This window comes from Mesoplodon mirus, assembly GCF_964341445.2.
Source record: "Mesoplodon mirus genome assembly, chromosome: 1".
Classification (NCBI taxonomy): domain Eukaryota; kingdom Metazoa; phylum Chordata; class Mammalia; order Artiodactyla; family Ziphiidae; genus Mesoplodon; species Mesoplodon mirus.
In genome coordinates, this window is record NC_138976.1 from 218,146,236 (window position 1) to 218,160,542 (window position 14,307).

General features: G+C 41.1%; 2 protein-coding genes across 2 annotated transcripts in view; one reads left to right on the forward strand and one right to left on the reverse strand.

The window, feature by feature from the left end:
• Nucleotides 1-14,259, reverse strand: part of LOC309804659 (tumor necrosis factor receptor superfamily member 10A-like) — a 38,210-nt gene extending 23,951 nt beyond the window's left edge. Inside the window, exon 1 of the mRNA XM_082622090.1 lies at nucleotides 13,961-14,259. Coding sequence (XP_082478216.1) covers nucleotides 13,961-14,140 — 180 coding nt within the window. The 5' untranslated portion in view covers nucleotides 14,141-14,259. The remainder of the gene's footprint in view (nucleotides 1-13,960) is intronic.
• Nucleotides 1-14,307, forward strand: part of CHMP7 (charged multivesicular body protein 7) — a 53,983-nt gene that overhangs the window by 9,652 nt on the left and 30,024 nt on the right. The gene's annotated exons all lie outside the window — the stretch shown is intronic.

Here is a 14,307-nt window from a genome sequence, read left to right on the forward strand (position 1 = left end):
GGGTGGGGAAGTTGGGGCAAAGGTGAAATTCAGGAGAAAAGGTACAGGGCTGGAGAATGGGAATGCCCTATAGTAAGAGGACACCTAGTACTGGTTGGGAGCAAAAGGGAAGGAGAAAGGGGAATAATTGAGCAGGAGCAGATTGTGGAGGAGGGGAGAGATGGTACTCGAGGACTGTGGAAGATTAAAACAGTAGGTTGTGATTTCTGTGGCTTCAGGGTGAGGCTGAGGTACCAATGGGCAGGGGCAGAGGGCAGCCTCTGGGGGTGGGGGATGCAGCTCTGTACGCAGCACCTTGGTTCTGGGAAGGGAACAGAGGTGGGACCATGGAGCCTTCCAGAAACTCTAAGTGAGAAGGAGAGCCAGACCCTAAGGTCCAGGGGAAGGGAATTGGGGCTCCAAGAGGTCGCAGGGCTGAGCCACTGGGCCCACTGATGAGGATGCAGAAAGGCCAGTGGGGACAGAAAGGGGAGGTGGCCCAGGAGCTGCAGGAGGCCCCCAGGTGAGGGGTCACAGAATGACCCCAGCAAGCAGCGCCCCACCCCCCCTTCCCAGCAGCTCTGTCAGAGCCGGTCTGCACCTGAAGGGAGCCCAGCAGGCCCAGGTGTGGCCCAGAGACATCACCTGGGGAGGCTGTGGGGAAGCTGGGCCAGGCTGGGGTCCCTCCCCCAGGGGAAGGGCAGGGAGGAGAGGGAGGGAGGAGGGGCTGGATTCCAGTCCCCCAGGAGCCTGGCGCCTAGAAATCCAGAGTCAGAGCAGGAGACACACCCATGTAGGGTGAGCCTGAGGCATAAAGGGTAGAAGGAAGGAGCTGGTCACACAGCAAGAAAACACCCCCGCACCTGGGTCACTCAGCACTGCTCCAGAGGAGAGCAGGAGAATGGGGGAGAAAAATACACACACTTCTTTTTATTTAAAATTACATATTTTGGTCATGGATACATAAATATGTAAATATTTTGTAGCTAATGGCCTTTCTTGTATTGTTTGATACTATCGACAAACTCTTCAAAGGGATAATCAACTGCTTCCCTTTCAAGGAGAAGAGATAAACCAGGGACACTGTGATTTCCTAAATCAATTCTTCCACTCCCATGCACATGCAGGGGCTATCTGCCCTGTGTTCTTTTGTCCTATCTTCAAGTTCACTGATCCTTTCTTCTACCTATCAAATGTGCAGTTAAACACCTCTAGTGTGGATTTCTCACTTCAGCTATTTGACTTTTCAGCCCTACAATTTCGTTTTGGTTCCTTTTGATATTTTCTATTTTTATGGACACATTCCCTGCAGTAATCCTCACTTCTTAAGTGTCTGCTCCAGCTTTCACAGCTGTATGCAGCTGAGCAGTTATCACCCAATCAAGACACAGAACATTCCCAGCACCCCACACAGCTCCCTTCTGCTCCTTCTAGTCCTTTCTCACCCACCCCATCAGGAGACAGGCACTCCATCCCAGGCTATATGTGACTCAAGTGAAGAATATATATGAGGGCACTTTGGAAAATAGAAGTAAAGGTTATACCACAAATGCAAAGGTGCTTTGATCAGTAATAATGTACCATATCAATAATCTAAATAAGGGAATGAAAGCATCTGATAGTCTCCATGGAAGGTGGAAAGACATTTGGTAAAATTAAGCACCAATTTTGAGTTTTTGAAACCATCTCAAAATTGGAGGCTGCATCCACAATGACAAGAATTTCTTCATGAAACCAAGACCCAACCTCATTCTTTTTTTTTTCTTTTGTGGTACGCAAGCCTCCCACTGCTTCGGCCCCTCCCATTGTGGAGCACAGGCTCCGGACACGCAGGCTCAGCGGCCATGGCTCACAGGCCCAGCCGCTCCACGGCACGTGAGATCCTCGTGGACCGGGGCACGAACCCACGCCCCCTGCATCGGCAGGCGGACTCGCAACAACTGTGCCACCAGGGAAGCCCCAACCTCATTCTTTTTTAAAAATTTTAATTTAATTTTTACTGAAGTACAGTTGATTTACGTTGTGTTAATTTCTGCTGTACAGCAAAGTGATTCAGTTATTCATATATATAATTTTTTAATATTGTTTTCCATTATGGTTTATCATAGGATATTGAACATAGTTCTCTGTGCTATACAGTATGACCTTTTATCCCCAACCTTGTTCTTAATGGTTAAATACTAAGGGCCTCTCCAAGAAAGTCCATTCAATATGAAAACACCTGCCTTTTCTAAGGATAGTTGAACATTATTCTGAAAACTCTAGCCTATGAAGCATGTTGTGAAAAAAAAAATGAGGCAGATTCTTGGATGGAGCTGGTAAAACAGTCATTATTTTAGATATGACTGTAGAGTTTAAAAATGAATCAGAAAATTTATTACAAGAGGGTCCAACTTACAAAATGCTTAAAATACAAAGAAAACAGCCTTGACAAGAAAATGTAATAATTTATGTGAAGAAAAGCATGAATCTTAATTGAGTTATAATAAAATACAGTTGAACCTTGAACAACACAGATTTCAACTTTGTGAATCCACTTATATGTGGACTTTTTCAAAACATATACAGTCAGCTCTCCATATTTGCACATTTTGAAATTTCTATCTGTAGTTGGTTGAATCCACAGATGCAAAACCCATGGGTATGGAGGGCTGCCTTTACCATGCCATTTTATATCAGGGACTTGAGCATCTGCAGATTTTGGCATATGTGGGAACTCCTGGAACCAATTTCCTGCAGGTACCGAGGGACAACTGTACTTGACTTGAAATTCTATCTTCATAAGAAATATGTTGAATATTGACAATATCTCAATTCTTACTAGATTATTTTTTAAATTTTAAGATAAATTTAATAAAAACTTCAATGATTTTTTTGGGGGGGAGTTGGAGGAAATCTTGTGAAACAATTCTAAATTCTGCCTGGGTAAAATTATAAGTTTTTAAAAAGTAAGGAAAAGGTATTTGCTCTGTTACATACTAAAATATATTAGAAAATTTCATTGGGAAGAGTGTATTACATAATATAATGTCTTGCATGTAAAAATATACAGCTATACATATGCATATGCATATATACATGGCATATACATAAAGATTCTGGCAAACAATCACAAGAAATTCCCTCTCCTAGTTACTTGAAATAAAAAGAGCCAGGGGGCTGGGAAAAGAGTGAAAGAGGTCTCACTATTGTCTGAGAACCTTTCTGTACTATTTAAATTTTCTCACTTTGAATGTGTATTGACCTCTTTTTTAAAATATCAAAGTAGTTAATCAGGATGGAGGGATAATTGACCTTTTAAATGTTTGTTTTCTTTCTTTTTTTTTTTACATTCACTTTATTAAGTTAAAATGTGGATTGAGCAAGAAAAGAGCAAAAAGGAACTGTCTAGGCAGAAAGAGACCAATGTCTGTATAAACATTTGAACTGTGATCAAGGACAGACCAAAAGCAGAGAGAAATAGGAGAATCCATTGCTAAATGGGGTTGGAAGAACCAGAAAGTGACTCAGAACAATTCAGGGAACACACCATATCAATCACAAAATAAATTCCATTTAGGTTATAGCTATACGCTAAAAAAAATTAAAATTCTCTATGGGATTAGAGAACTTCATCTTATATGGGGTCTCTCTAAGCTTATAAGCAATTAAAAAGTGTTGTATCTACAAATTTCACTAGTCAAAAATGAAAATTTCTGTACACTAAAATATTAAACTAAATAAAATGATAACAAAAAATTAGGAACTTATTGTCTGTATGTGAGAAAATGCACAGGCATGATAGCTTGTCTTCTTGGAAAGACTCTAAGCAGAAAAGACCAAAATCATAAACAAAAATAATGAAAATAAAGAAATGCAAGTTTAAACCGATTAATTTTTTTGTAGTTAGCAAAAATGAAAAAAGGCCCACAACATAAGATCAAAACTACTGAACTATATGAACCAAAACCAGATGCACATGTGCCCACATGAGTGTGTGTATGCAGGTCTATGGTAAAAATATACTTTTGCAGGTTGACCCAGATTCTCTTCTTCTAGAAAGTCACCCTACTAACATGATCAGAAAAATATATATGGATTTATTTTCAAATATATTCAATGTAATAATAATTTTGAAAAAAATAAAAAATTCTTAGTGTTATGCAGATTATTACTAAATTATATAAAAACCACACAGTGGCATACTATGCAGCCTTTATTTAATCATTCAACAAACATGGGAGTACCCACTCTGTGCCTGCCTGTTTTAGGTTTTAGGAATATAGCTAGTGAAAACAAGACAGTTAATAAGTAGCATAACATCTCACAGAGCTGCCAGTCTACCATAGCCGGGGGCAGGTTCCCTTCCCCTCCATGACCCTGATCTCCCTCCTTCACCACTTCCCCATGGCACAGGAGACCTGACCAGCATCGGCTTTTCCCTGTTTCTACCATGGTCATGGGTAAGCAGAAGGGCTAGGGCACCACAGGCCCATCACACACTCATCAGCACATACTCTGTTGTTTTTCTACTTTCAATTTCATTACTTTCTGCTCTAATCTGTATTATTTCCTTCCTCTGCTTACTTTACCTTTTGTTTGTTCTTCATTTTTCAGTGTCTTACAGTACAATATTGGGTTATTGATTTGAGATCTTTCTTCTTCCTTTAAAGTAGTCATTTACAGCTATAAATTTCTTTCTAAGTTTTCAGCTACTTTAGCTATATCCCGTAAGTTTTGGTATGCTGTATCTTCAATCTCATTCATCTCAAAATATTTTCCAATTTCCTTTTTGATGTCTTCTTTGACTAATTGGTTATTTGGGAGTGTGGTTTAATTTTTACATAGCTGTGAACTTCCCCAATTTCTTCATGTTATTGATTTCTAATTTCATTCCATTGTGGTGGGAGGGTATACTTTCTATTATTTCTCTCCTTTTAAATTTATTGATATTTGTTCTATGAGCTCACATATGGTCTAATCTGGAGAATGTTCCATGTGCACTTGAAAAGAATGTGTATTTTGTTGTGGTTGACTGAAGTACTCTATACATGTCTGCTAGGTCTAGTTGGTTTATAGTATTGTTCAAGTCTACTATTTCCTTGTTGATCTTCTTTCCAGTTCATTATGAACTCTTTTTTTTTTTTTTTTTTTTTTTTGCCACACTGTGCAGTGTGTGGGATCTTAGTTCCCTGACAAAGGATCGAACTTGTGCCCCTCGCAGTAGAAGCTTGGAGTTTTAACCACTGGACCACCAGAGAAGTCCCCATTATGAATTCTTATAGATTAAGGAAATTACACTTCTAAGTGTGCTTTGTATTCTGAGTATTTTTTTCTGATTTGTTTTTAACTTTGTCATGATTTCTTCCATGCAGCTTTCTTCTTAATTTTTATATAGTTGACTTTAGGCAAGTTTTATAGTTTCTTGTCATACTGAAGAAGTCTTTCCCCTCTCCAAACTTGTACGAATTTTTTTCTCATATTTTTGCAGTACTTTTTTGTTTCATATATTACAATTAATTAATTGATCCATCTAGTCTTAGTTTTCTAATATAAGAACAGCATAAGGAAGACACTATTATTTTTCAGAAGTCATCCTAGTTGCTCCATCACCATTATTGAATAGTCACTTTTTTATCATTGATAGGAAGTGTCATCATCATAACATATTATTAAGGAAAGGTTTTGAAAGTTGGCTTTTTTAGAGTATCTTTCATTACTGATAAATATGAATTAGATGAGAATGACAGATCCTGCAGGGAAGAGTGAGGTCACCTGAAGGAGGAAAGCCTGGAGGTGAAGGTCAAGCCTTGGGACATGGGCTCCCAGGTCGTGACAGCTCCTGCAAGTCTTCAGCTTAGTTCCTGGAGAATACCTTTGCATTCCAGAGCACAGAACCCCCTTTCTTTGGGTCACCGTTTGACTCTTTGAGGCTTAAATTTTTTCCTATTGTTTTCTTGCTGGGGCAGATGGCATGAGCTTTATCTGAAGGCTTTTCCCTCCTTATTGTATTACTTCTGTGCCTCTTTGAGTCTTCCATTGACTGGCAGCTCATTGAGGACAGGGATTAGGACTTTCTTCTCTCAGTTCTAGAGACCCAGGTGCTGCTGTCCAATACAGTAATCATTAGGCCCATGTGGGGATGGAGCACTTCAAATAGCTTCTCTGAATCAAGGTGTGTTGCAAGTGAAAAATACACTCTGAATTTCAAAGACAGTATTTAAAAAAAGAAAAAAGTATCCCAATGTTTTATATTTCTTATATTTGCCATCTCTTTGTTGAAGCTCTCACTGTGTTCATTCATTCTCCCCAGTTCGGCAAGCTTCTTTGTGACCATTACTTTGAACTCTTTATCAAGGAACTTACTTATCTCCATTTCATTAAGGGTTTTTCCTAAGGTTTTATCTTATTTTGTCATTTGGAACAGATTTCTTTGTTTCTTCATTTCGCTTGACTCTCTGTGTTTGTTTCTATTCAGTAGATGAAACAACCATCTCTCTCCCAGTCTTGAAGGAGTAGCCTTGTGTAGGAAATGAATTTTTTGTTCAGCCCTCCCCCAGCTCTTAGTCATCTCTCAAACTTTTGGGATTGCTGAAGCAGCCTATTATATTTTTTAAGTGTTCCCTGTAGTTGAGCATGTGCCAAGACATGTCCTATCCCAAAGGAGAAGATCTCAGTGCCTAGATTCAGGATGACTGGAAGCCAGCCACACACGCACAAAGAAAATTACAGGCTAATATCCTTGATGAACATAGATGCAAAAATCTTCAACAAAATATTAGAAAACTGAACTCAACAATACCTTAAAAGGACCATGCAACATGATCAAGTGGGATTTATTCTAAGGATGCAAACTATGGTTCAAAATCCACAAATCAGGGCCTCCCTGGTGGCGCAGTGGTTGAGAGTCCGCCTGCCGATGCAGGGGATACGGGTTCGTGCCCCGGTCTGGGAGGATCCCATATGCCGCGGAGCGGCTGGGCCCGTGAGCCATGGCCGCTGGGCCTGCGATCCAGAGCCTGTGCTCCGCAACGGGGGAGGCCACAACAGTGAGAGGCCCGCATACCGCAAAAAAAAAAAAAAAAAAAAATCCACAAATCAGTCAATGTGATACACCACATTAACAAAATGAAGAATAAAAATCATATGATCATCTCAATAGATGCAGAAAAAGCATCTGACAAAATTCAACATTGATTTATGATAAAACTCTCAACAAAGCAGATATAGAGGGAATAGACCTCAACATAATAAAGGCCATATCTGACAAGGCCACAGCAAACATATTCAATGGTGGAAAGCTAAAATTACCTCTTCTAAGATCAGGAATAAGATAAGAACACTCACTCTTGTCACTTTTATTTAACATAGTATTGGAAGTCCCAGCCAGAGTGATTAGGTAAGAAAAAGGAACAAAAGACATCCAAATTGGAAAGGAGTAAGTAAAATTGTCACATGTCACAGATGACATGATATTATGTATAGAAAATCCTAAAAATGCCATCAAAAAAACTCTTAGAACTAATAAATGAATTCAGTAAAGTTACAGGATACAAAATCAATATGAAAACATCTGGTTGCATTTCTTTACACTAATAACAAACCAGCAGAAAGAGAAATTAAGAAAACAATCTAATTTACAATTGCATCTAAAAAAGAAAATTCCTATGAATACATTTAACCAAGGAGGTCAAAGTCCTGTATATTGAAAACTACATTGAAGAAGACACAAATCCATGGAAAGATAGTCCATGCCCATGGATTTAAATAATCAATACTGTTAAAATGTTCATACACCTAAAACAATCTACAGATTCAATGCAATCCCTATCAAAATTTCAATGGCCTTTTTCACAGAAATAGAGCAAAGAATTAAAATTTGTACTGAACCACAGAAGACCCTGAATAGCCAAAGTAATCTTAAGAAAGGAAAGCAAAGCTGGAGGCATCTTGCTTCCTGATTTCAAACTATATTATAAAGCTATTTCAATTAAACAGTATGTTATTGGCATAAAAACAGACACATAAATCAGTGGAATAGAATAGACAGCCCCCAAATAAACCCATGCGTATATGGTCAATTAATTTATGCCAAGAGAGCCAAGAATATACAATAGGGAAAGGACATTCTCTTCAGTAAATGGTGTTGGGAAAACTGGACAGCAACATGCACAAGAATGAAACTGGACCACTATCTTATACCATACACACGATCAACCCAAAGTGGATTAAAGAGTTGAACGTAAGAACTGAAACCATAAAACTCCTAGAAAAAAACATAGACAGTAAGCAACTCGACACTGATCTTGGCAATGATTTTTTGAATCTGACACCAAAAGCAAAAGCAACAAAAAAGCAAACATAAACAAGTGGGACTACAAAGCTTCTGCACAGCAAAGGGAACTGTCAACAAAATGAAAAGGCAACATATTGAATGCGAGAAAACATTTGTAAATCATATATCTGATAAACAGGTAATATCCAAAATATATAAGGAGCTCATACAACTCAATAGCAAAAACCCCCCAAACAATCCAAGTTAAAAATTAGCAGAAGTTCTGAATAGACATTTTTCTAAAGAAGACACACAGATGGCCAACAGGTACATAAAAATATGGTCAACATCATTAATCATCAGGGAAATGCAAATCAAAACCACAATGAGATATTGCCTCACACCTGTTAGAATGGCTATTATCAAAAAGACAAAAAAAGAATAAGCGTTGGGGAGGATGTGAAGAAAAGGGGACCCTTGTGAACTGTTGGTGGGAATGCAAATTTGTGCAACCACCATAGAAAACAGTATGAAGATTTCTCAAAGAATTAAAAATATAACTACTATATGATTCTGCAATTTCACCTCTGTGTATTTATCCAAAGAAAATGAAAACGCTAACTAAAAAAGATATAAGCACCCCATGTTCACTGCAGTATTATTTACAATACTCAAGATATGGACACAACTGAAGTGTCCATTGATGGGTGAATGTATAAAGAAATTGTGGTATATATATATAAACACAGTGGAATATTATTCAGCCATAAAAAATTAAATCTCTCCATGCATGACAACATGGGTGGACCTTGAGGGCATTATGCTTGGTGAAAAAGTCAGACAAAGAAAAATACCATATGATCTCTCCTATATGCAGAATCTAAAAAAAAATTAAAAAAAAAAAAGCTCATAGATACAGAGAACAGACTGATGGTTGCAAGAGGTGAGGTGGGAGTGCAGGATTGGTGAAATGGATGAACTGTTTTTTATGGTTTTGGTTTTCAGTTTAAATAAATTGAATAATATTTTTTATTTAAAAAATTAACTAAATTAAAGACCCTATCTACAAACATAGTCTTATTCTGAGCTACTGTTGGTTAGGATTTAAACATATGAATTTGGTGGTGGGGGAGCACAATTCAGCCCATAACAGGCACGTAGGAAAAATACAAAATCATCTAACATACATGTAAATAAGTAAATAAAATAAAAAGGAAGTTGACAACCTGTCCTCAAAAATAGTCTGTCAATTTCCCACTAAATATCAAGGAGTCACAGAAAAAGATGAAACAGCAATTCAGGATAGGATCTCTGTGCAATAAATGATATCATAGAGACAACTGGAGAAATATGAATGGGGTCTGAGGATTAGCTGATAGTACCCTTTGGATGTTAATTTTCTGATTCTGAAGGCTGCATTTAACTATGGGGGTAGAATGTGCTGGTTTGTTGGAAACCCCCACTGAAGCGTTAAGGGGTGATGTGCATTCTGTCATTGACTTGTTCTCAGATGGTTCAAGGAAATGTGTTTAGTACGGTTTTTGCAATTTTCTGTAATTTGAGAGTGTTTTAAGTCAGGAAGTTAAATTTTAAAAAGAAGATTGAACCAAAAACAAGTTATGTGGAGCCCAGTTTGACTGGCTGGATCCAAATAAAACAAAATGCAGCCCTCTGACACATAAAATTCTTTCAAGAACTTAGAGACAGCTATGCTAATGTGTGTCCCTCTAGTCCTCCCTTTTCCAGGCTGGGCCTCCTCTGAATTTAGGTAATGGTTGTGTCCTCTTTTTCTGCTCACACAATCCTATTGCCTCCTATGCTCCCGGACTTGCATGCTATGACCTGCTAGATTCACTTAGTTCTAGCAGTTGTTCTCTGCAGATGAATACAGTTGGTTATTTCTTCCTTTCCGATCTTTATGCCTTTCTCCTCTGACTTAGAGCAATGTCCAGGACCTGAGTACAGTCACCTTGTACCTGTTTTGCTAAGTAGTATTTTTCAAGGAATTTGTCCATTTTATTCAAGTTGTCGAATTTATCAGCATAAAATTATTATTCATAAGATCCCCTTATTATCCTTTTCATGGCTGCAGAGTTTGTAATAACATCCCATCATTAATTCTTGATATTGGTTTTTTTTTTTTGATTTTCTTTCTTTTAAAATTTGGTTTATTGATTTTATTTTATTTATTTTATTCATTTTGTTGATTATTTCAAAGAATCAATGCTTGGTTTGTCAATTCCTTTAACTGTTTGTATTCTATTTCATTGATTTCTACTCATATTATTATTATTTCCTTCTTATTCTTTTGAGTTTAATTTGCACTTATTTTATGGTGATTAATGTGGATCTTCCAGTCACTGATTTTATTTTATTTTTTATTTTTTAAAATTTTACTCCCCATTTCTCCCAACCCCCTATTCTTTTAATAGAAGGAAGGTCTTTAATTGCAAACTACACAGTTTACTCTAAGCACTGCTTTAGCAGCCTTCCACAAATTTCCATGTGGTATATATTCATTATTATTTATTTTGAAATTTTAAAAAATTCTCTTGATTTCATCTAAGAACCATGAATGCTTTGGAGGTATGTCGCTTTAAGTTCAAATTTTGGAGTTTTTTTCTAGAGATCATTCTTTTTTTTTTTTTTTTCTTTTTGCGGTATGCGGGCCTCTCACTGTTGTGGCCTCTCCCGTTGCGGAGCACAGGCTCCGGATGCGCAGGCCCAGCGGCCATGGCTCACGGGCCCAGCCGCTCCGCGGCATATGGGATCCTCCCAGACCGGGGCACGAACCCGTATCCCCTGCATCGGCAGGCGGACTCTCAACCACTGCGCCACCAGGGAGGCCCTAGAGATCATTCTTGACTAGTAATGTAATTTCATTGAAGTCAGAGAACAGAGTCTATATGATTTCATTGCTTTTAAACTTATTTAGACTTTTTAAAATTGTCCAGAACGTGGTCTATGTTGATGAAAGTACCACGTTCGTCAAAAAAGAAAGAGACTTCATTAGATGTTGCATTGTGCTCTCTGAATGTCAATTAAGTCAAGGTGGTTGATAGGTTTTTTTTAAGTTTGTTTTTAATTTGGTCGTGCCGCAGGGCTTCCGGAATCTTAGTTCCCCAACCAGGGAGTGAACAGGTGCCCTCCGCAGTGAAAGCACAGAGCCCTAGCCACTGGACTGTGGGAGAATTCCCATGGTGGTTGATAGTGTTACTACCCTTTTTTCATCTTCATTAAAGGGTGATATGATAGTCCTTTAATTTCATCAGTTTTTGCTTTATGTATTGATATTTTAAAGCTCTACTATTAGGCACATAATATTTATGCTTAAGATGTCTTCCTGATGAATTGACATTTTTAACACTACAGATGGTGCCTTTTTAAAAATCTTTGGTAACATCAAGTGAAAACTTGAAATTGACTCCATGGTGCCTTTGGACCTGGGCAGTCCCTCAACAGGACATTCAGTTACCTCTGTTCTGTTCCCAACCTGCCAGTCATATTTCCCAACACCCACGTAAATACCCCCTAGAACAGGACAAGGACATCATACCAGCGTTAGTGCAGGCATCTTAGAACCCATGTGCGTTCAGGGGAGGCACGTCTGGAGCTTGCTGAGCAGCCCTGTGCAGGGACAGTTCCGGCCATAGGGAAATGAGGCAGAGACACAAAGATCCCCCGCACCCCCATAAACACCACCAAGGTCACCAAGGTGAAAAGAGCCTGGAGGGGCTGCAAGACAGAGGTGACAATGCTACGGGTGGCAGGGACACTGGTGGACATGGAGTGAAAAGTCCACACGGACAGGATCACAGACAAGAACGAAGTCAAAGTAAAAGGGGGAGGGGGTGGGCGAGGAGGAGGCTTCCTAGTGTGTAATCCCCACTGCACCCTGTTTCAGGGACCTGGGTGCGGTGGAGATCTGAGGCTTTGCCGACCCACAGACTTGTGTGTCTGTGGGGGCGGTGTGTGTGTGTGTGTGTGTGTGTGAGAGAGAGAGAGAGAGAGAGAGACAGAGACAGAGACAGAGACAGAGGAGGGAGACAGGAGGGCGGCACTGGAGCAGCAGCGTGGGACAAAAGAGAGAAGGAAACGAGGGGACTTCCTTGGCAGGCCAGTGGTTATGACTCCCCGCTTCCCCTGCAGGAGTAAAGGGTTTGATCCCTGGTCAGGAAACTAAGATCCCACATGCTGCCGGCATGGCAAAAAAAAAAAAAAAAAAAAAGAGGGAGGAAATGAGAAGGAAGGAGGAGATGTGGAAGTGTGTTAAAGTTGAGTCCTGTGTAGACTCTACTGACCCTGCTCTGCCCAGAGATGAATCATGAGCAGGGATTTCCCTCTCCTGCCTCCCGCCCCCGTCGCTTCCCGCCCTCCCCCCCCGCCCCCCCTTAGACTGCAGAACAGTTTAGTTTGATCTTCACTCTCTCTTTTTCCTGTTAAGAGTCAACCAAACAAACACTACTCTTTGCTTGCCGGGACAAACACACCCTAAAGCTGCACCGTTACTCTTTTTTTTTTTTTTTTTTTAAGATTCTTTAAAGATTCTTTAAATTCTCTAGTGCTTTACAATTTTCAAACGTTTCACACACGTGATTTCATATAATACCATAACAACCCTTCTTTTCCCCTTATTCCTATGTTGCCCCTCCCTGCTTCCCTCTCCCCGCTGGTAACCACCAGGTTGTTCTCTATACGCGTGAGTCTGGTTCTTTTACTCTTAACCTGAGCAGCTGTTAACCTGAGCAGCTGTGACATAGTGCGTCAGACTTGTTCTCAAGGTCTTCTTGTGGTCTGAGGTCTGTTTCTTCTGAGATTTTTGTGGGTTTGGATGGTTGTTGTTCAGGTAAAAAGACAAGCTACGTTAACACTAAAGCCTTCCGCCTCCTAGCTCGGGGCAGCCATTAAATAGTTTTTCCAGGATGCACACCTTACCTGTTTCGATCTCAAAATGGAAATCAAAATAAAAGCTTCACACCCTTTCCTCCTAAACTAAAGACACAGCCCCTGGGGTCAGCTGTATGATTACTGGTGGTTTACCCTGTAAGCCCTGTATGTTGCTGTGGAAGAAAATGCCCGGAAGGAATTTGGCAAATTGCTCACAGCAGCCAAGAAGGGGTGCTGAATGCAAGGGAGGATGGGAAAGCTACTTATCTGTAAAAATCAATGGGAAGAATAGAGGCAATGAGCATGTTTTAGAATTTAAACAGAGGCATAAAAAAGGGGAGGGGAGGGGCGAGGGGAGGGGGGAGGGGAGGGGCGAGGGGAGGGACGAGGGGAGGGGAGGGGAAGGAAGGGGAGGGGAGGGGGAGGGGAGGGGGAGGGGAGGGGAGGGGAGGGGGAGGGGAGGGGGAGGGAGGAAGCTGGGAAGGAAAGGAAGGGAGAGGGAGGAGAGAGGGGGTGCGAAGTGGAGTATGGTAATGAGAGGGAAGGGCCGGGCCACATCAAGGCTTGCTAAGGAGTTTTCAACTCTTCTCTCTGGAATTTACTTCTGGGGCAGCCAGACAAGCCTAGGAACGCGGGCTTTTCTCCTTCTGGGCCCCGGTCGGTCCTGCCGGGTCATGCCTCTGCTCCTTCTCCCGACTCTGCCCACTGTTGGTCCCGCTCAGACAACCCGGGCCGCAGGTGACTCGGGCAGGCACCCCACCGTGTCCCCCACGCCCCGCCCCCCCCTTTCCCGGCCGCCAAACGCGCCTCCCGGAGCCAGGACCCGCGATAGGGACTCACCGACAGCAGGACACCCAAAAGGACGAAGATGAGAGCCCTGGGGCCCCGGAACGGAGGCCTGGGACTAGGAACCGAGGCCCGGGAGCCCGAGGCAGCCGGCGCGCTATGTCCCCGCTGCCTCGTGCGGTCGAGGAGCGCTCGCTGTTCAGGTCGCCGCGCGGTGACAGCCGGCAGAGCCATCAGGGATCGAGAGTGTCTTTTGCGGAACGCGGGAAAGTCCGCTTCTGATTGCTAGTTGCTGGAAATCTGCGGGATGCCTCAGTCCCGACCCACTGCTCTCGCGGGTTTGGAGTGAATGAAGGGAGCGGGTAACCCCGCCTAGTCTTACGCTGGTATTGCGCAATCAG